The following is a 6,158-nucleotide window of genomic DNA, read 5'->3' on the forward strand; positions in this document are numbered from 1 at the left end:
GTCTTCACTCTACAGTGATCTGTGTGAATCCTGTGTTTCAGGTTATTTATGAGCTCTGAGCTGTGTGCAGAGGTTTCCCAGCATCACTGCAGAGAATAAGATAAGATAAGGGCAGCATCCCTTCATCATCCCCTAAGGAGGAATTTCATTTTTTTTCCATTTACCAGGCATCTCATTTAGTACTGGGAACAGAATCATCCCACTGCTGCGGTGGTGCATTCTTCAATGGCAGGAGAGGCGAAGCGTAACCCATTGATGGTTTCGTGGCATTAGAAGGGCAGGTGCCTACCGGCACAAATGAGCGTCTAAATGGCTGAGTGGAGCACTTGGGGCGCATTAAGGCGGCCGTTGAATGAGAGCATGAGGTCTCATTGAGACAGGATGGAGCAGATGCAAACCGTTTTGCATGATGGCCCGGGTGAATGCTGGCTGGCAGACAGGGGACAGAAGAGGAGTGTCTGCTCTAATGGCCAAGTTTAGATTTAGGGTGAAGGCAGGCGCATGCATTATTAAGCTAGTCTGGATCAACGAAGTGCATTTCCAGGATAACTGCCTGACATGCGCCGGATGTCCCTCACCTTCCGCTCTCTGTGTGTTGCCGTTCTTAAAGGTCCCATGACATGGTGCTCTTTGGATGCTTTTATATAGACCTTAGTGGTCCCCTAATACTGTATCTGAAGTCTCTTTTATATAGGCCTTAGTGGTCCCCTAATACTGTATCTGAAGTCTCTTATATATATATAGACCTTAGTGGTCCCCTAATACTGTATCTGAAGTCTCTTTTACATAGGCCTTAGTGGTCCCCTAATACTGTATCTGAAGTCTCTTTTATATAGACCTTAGTGGTCCCCTAATACTGTATCTGAAGTCTCTTATATATATATATATATAGACCTTAGTGGTCCCCTAATACTGTATCTGAAGTCTCTTATATATATATATATATAGACCTTAGTGGTCCCCTAATACTGTATCTGAAGTCTCTTTTATATAGACCTTAGTGGTCCCCTAATACTGTATCTGAAGTCTCTTTTATATAGACCTTAGTGGTCCCCTAATACTGTATCTGAAGTCTCTTTCCCCAAATTCAGCCTTGATGCAGAATTACAGCAACTTGAGCCAGTCCCACAATGAGCTTTCCTTAGTATGTGCCATTTCTGTGTCTGTAGCTATTGAGGAGGAGAGAGGGGGGGGCAAGGTGGAGGGTGGGGGTGTGGCCTTGACCAACTGCCACTTTGCTCATTTGAAAGCCATGATGTCTCTCTCTCATGGGTGGGCCAAATTCTCTGGGCGGGCAAAGCAGAGAAAGGGGAACCTCGCTCCTTATGACCTCATAAGGAGAAGATTCCAGATCGGCCCATCTGAGCTTTCATTGTCTCAAAGGCAGAGCAGGATACCCAGGGCTCGGTTTACACCTATCGCCATTTCTAGCAACTGGGGGACCATAGGCAGGCTGGGGGAACGCATATTAATGTTAAAAAACCTCATAAAGTGACATTTTCATGCCATCGGACCTTTAAACGGGGAAACGACAACAAACTTCGAGCTAGCAAGCTACACGCTGATAACGGCGCGTTTTAAGGCAAAATTTTGATCGTGCAACAAGGCAGGCCTGCTTGGTTCTTTTGGGGAAAGATCGTAAAGATTTACAGTATGTTTACGCCATTTACTCTCTAACTGGGACGTTAGAATTTTCACCCCTGCGTTAGCTGTACTGCACTGGCTCCCTGTTTCCTATAGAGTTGTACCCAAAGTGCTCCACAAGCAAAGTGTAGAAGCTGCTTTCATCCACTACACAGCAAAGCTATGGAACATCCGGCCTCTGTACATCAGACAGGCGAGTACAGGGAACATCTTTTAAAAAAAGACCTGAAAACATACCTGTACATGAGAGCTTTTAGTTATCTCATTTTATCTCGTAAGACTACTCTTTTGGATTGTTCTACACCGGACTGCTGCTGTTAGAGCTGCAGCCAGCCAGAAGCAGATGGGCTCTACTGGTTCTCTGCTTCTTCCGGGAATATGGGAGTTTTTCCTTTTTCCTTTTTTCCCTTTTTCCCTTTTTCCTTTTTTCCTTGCCACTGCTGCAATGTGGCATGCTTGTATGGGGTTAAGCGTTAAGGCTGCCAATTTTCCGGTCGTTGTGCTCCTTTAACGTCTGTATATAAATTAAAATGTATTATTTTTATTATTATTATTTTCTTCTCTATTATTGTGTTAAATGTAGCACTTTTAGCTGTATTCTGTGTATGAAAGGTGCTATATAAATAAAGCTTATTATTATTATTATTATTATTATTATTATTATTATTATTTTGTCCAGCTCCGACGATCAATCAAGCCAGCAGCCATCAGTATGTGTGTACCCTTTGATGTACTGACCCATCAGTCTGCCGTCTGACGTGCATGTCAGTCTTCTCTGGCAGAACTTGACCTGAGATGAGATGTATCACCGGACCTTTCTCCACATTCTGCCGTTCTGTCTCCTCCTGGTATCGTTTCTGTCTCTGCCTGTTGTTTGTGTTGTCATTTCTCGCTCCGTTGTGGACCTGGGGGAAATGACACGTGTTTGACAGGAAGCTGCCTTAGGGATGGACAGGGCAGCCCTCTTTAACTTCGCTCTGCTGCCTGTCTGAGAGCACGCACGCGCACACGCACACACACCAACATAAGCAGATCCTTTTTTTTTTCACCTTGAGCCACACACTCACACTTGTCAGTAGTTACTCATATTTGAATGATTTGTTTTGGGTGTGAAAGGGCAACAGTAGTGTAGCAATGGAGTTGAGGTTTATTTGGGAACCACTTCTGCTGCAGGCAGGACACATAAAGCACATATCTATGCCCTACTGCGTCCTGCTATGCCCCACAGTGCCCTGCTACACCCTGCTACACCCTGCTACGTCCTGCTGCGTCCTGCTACGTCCTGCAGTGCCCTGCTACACCCTGCTACGTCCTGCTGCGTCCTGCTACGCCCTGCAGTGCCCTGCTACGCCATGAACTACTAAAACTACTATTTTTAGTCATAGTTCCATTATCTTTATTGTGACAATAATTACCACTGTTCATCACACCCCCAACTGGCACTGTCAGACAGGCCAGCTGACAGTCTTGCCTGGGCCCGGGACGAGATCTTAGATGGGCCCCCCCCTCGCGGCCAGATCTCTCCTTTTCCCTTGCTCTTCCTCTCCTCACATCTCTCACTGAAATTAAGTGTGTAATCAGTCTCTGATCCATCCTGCTCAGACTCTCCGACAGGGCAGCGAGCCCCCCCGCATCACTCTCTCTCTATCTCTCTCTCTTCTCTCTCACGGGTAGCCTGACTCTGTCCCTCCGTTGCGGGGCAGCGGGCCCCTCCCGCATCACTCTCTCTGTCACCTGACTGCAGCTGGATCTCTCTCTGTCTCATCCTTACTGATGGAGCTACCAAACTCAACTGTTTCTGTCAAAGTTAACGTGTTGTGTCAGGCTTTTATACAAGCTAATGGACGTTAACATGAGAGCTGGCCTGTTACGTTACGTTACAAGGCTCGTAAACGTTGGCTGCGCTGTTTCTTACCTTGCTTCACGTTGACAGTTCCAGCTTCACCGTCACCACTTTTTTTTATTTATTTTTTAGAAAATATCTAAGGCCTCTATTTTCTTCTTCTCTTTTTCTTTCCTTTTCCCGAGCTCGGACTTGTGCTGACCGGACATTTTGAGCGCATTCGAACTTCAAATCAAGTGACAATATCAAATTTTGATCAGAGGCCAAACCATTTTTATGTTGGGGGTGGGGGTTCTTGACCACCATTTCCAGGACAATTAGGAAGAAAACAAATAAAACGCTTTTATGTAATTCAAATATTATGCTACATATTTTTTTCCACAAATAGGCCTATTTAAAAAAAAGATTTTTAATTCTTCCATAATTTAATGAGGGCCCAGTTCTGGCCCCCCCCCCCTACTGTGGGCCCGGGACAACAGACCCGTTTGTCCCCCCCTATCGGCGGGCCTGCTGTCAGACACCGCCCACCAAGAGCCTGGGTCTGGTCGAAGTTTTCCTCACCACTCACCGTGGATAATTGTGTAGTTGTTAAATGAAAAATAGAAAGCGATCACTTTCACAACTGGGATCCATCCCCCTGCTGAGATGCTCCACTGAAAAATGGATGCTCCACCAAATGTTCCTATTTGTAATATTACATTTGTGTCCGTTATTGTTACATTTGTGTCAGTTTGAGAATTCTTTTCTGCCGTCTGAGAAGGGCTAAGAAGCCCAAATAGTACATTTTTGACACGTTAAACTAACTTCCTTTTTCCTCCGTTTCTTCCTCCTTTACCCCTTCTCCCTCTGGCAGGTTTTGATGCTCACTGACGGCGATGCAGACGATTTCCTGTGCCAGCGTCTGCCCGCCCTCTCCTCCATGTCCCAGCTGGGTGGTGTCGCCACGGCCTACGTCTGCCAGGACTTCACCTGTTCTCTTCCTGTCACTGACCCCCAGGAACTACGCAGGCTCCTGCTGGACGGGACCACGGACGTATATTCAGAGTGACCACTGAAGAATTGATTGATAATCAGCAGGAGGGCTGTAATCTTCATAGACTACACTCATCCAATCTGCAGGCCTAGCCTAGTCTATTTCTGCCTCCTTCTGTTCTAGTGAATCTGACATTGCCATATAAGAATGCCAGTGCTTAAAAAGTAAATAAGCTACATTGGTAGGAATAGTTACAGCACCATGAGGTGACTGGGGCTTTCGTCCTTTTTTTATTCCAAACCTGTAACTCCAGCCTATTCTTTATTAGGAAGACCAGCTACAGTATTACCTCAACTATCAACTCCAGTTCTTTTTCAGCAGGCTTTCAGGGACAGTTGATCAGTGGAGCCATATTGAAATTCAGGTATCTAAATGTCCTTATAAAGAAATATGCAGAGCAGCATGGCAGCCTACTGAAAATACACTGTATGTAGCACTTGTACAAAATGTCCTGGCTTGACTGTTTGCCCAGAAGTTAACTCCAGACTCTTGATAGATAAGACAACTTGGATGAATTTGACCAGCACTATTTTGCAGATGAACCAATGTGCCCCTGTTGTCCTCTCCTGGCCCTGTGTTCCAGCTCCCACATTCATGTGGCATGGATCGGACAGTGGAGACGTGTGAGTGTGGTTAAAAAAAAAAAAAGGTTGGTTCGCAGGTTTGTATATCTCCACGTGTATACATTGCAAAAGCGTGTGTGCATTTCATTTAATTAGTTGTAACGTCACAGTGAACAAGCTGCTCTCTCTTCCGATCCTCCGTATACTATCTGCTCTCGCTCCCGTTATCTTTGATCCAGCGTGAGAGCATTCTTCTCCACTGCCGCTGACTGTGTGTCTGATGGCTTTTCTCTTGACAACAACAATACACAGCATGTATACGCACAACCCTGAATAATAAATACATCTCCCTTTAAAGGCAGTGTGCATTTATTTTTGTTTGCAGTTATTTTCTGGGTGCACAACTGTTTATATAAGTGGATTCACTCAGACTGATTTAAGAGTCTGTTTTCTTATTTATTTATTTTTTGCCTTAAGATTTTAGGAATATTAGAAAAAATGACATGTTGGATATTTTTGGGACATTTTTATGGTGGGTTCTTTCTCTCAGTCCAAGATGGGGAAAACTCCTGCAGAAACAGAGTGTGAGTGAATGTGAATGTGTCCCAGCAGTCTGTCTTTGTCTTCTTTTTTTGCTCTAAGTATTCATCATACAGAGAGAAACACCACTGTTGTGTATTCAGTGCCTTGTCTCATCCCCCAGCAGGCTGGACAAAGGTAATGTAAACTCTGTGTGACTGTCAGTGGTGGAAGAAGTACTTAGATCCTGAAGTACTAATATCACACTGTAAAAAATACTCTTTTACAAGTAAAAGTCCTGCATTGAAAATGTTACTTAAAGGACGACTTATTATTAATTTAGCGATATTCGTAACCCCCAGATAAGACAAATCGATACATACCTTTCACTGCGCTTCTTAAAGCTGTCTGGACGGCCGCATTAGCTTAGCCCAGCACAGATCCTGCAGGTAACTGGTTCCAACTAGCCTACTGCTCCGAATTGTGACAAAAGTGACAAAATAACGCCAACATGTTCCTATTTACATGTTGTGATTTGTCACAACATGTAAGTCAC

At 44.7% G+C, this 6,158-nt stretch overlaps 1 protein-coding gene across 2 annotated transcripts in view; it reads left to right on the forward strand.

Moving 5' to 3' along the window:
* Positions 1-5,444, forward strand: part of spata20 (spermatogenesis associated 20) — a 68,455-nt gene extending 63,011 nt beyond the window's left edge. The window contains exon 17 of one of the 2 annotated variants that reach the window (XR_005637834.1): positions 4,341-4,446. Coding sequence is in view for 1 of the 2 variants with exons in the window: in XM_039788343.1 (XP_039644277.1) it covers positions 4,341-4,535 (195 nt within the window). In the remaining variant the exon portion in view is untranslated. Of the gene's footprint in view, positions 1-4,340 lie in introns of both variants that reach the window. The other variant, XM_039788343.1, reaches the window with a different exon arrangement.
* The last annotated feature ends 714 nt before the right edge of the window (positions 5,445-6,158 follow it).

This window comes from Perca fluviatilis, chromosome 21 (genome assembly GCF_010015445.1).
Source record: "Perca fluviatilis chromosome 21, GENO_Pfluv_1.0, whole genome shotgun sequence".
NCBI lineage: Eukaryota > Metazoa > Chordata > Actinopteri > Perciformes > Percidae > Perca > Perca fluviatilis.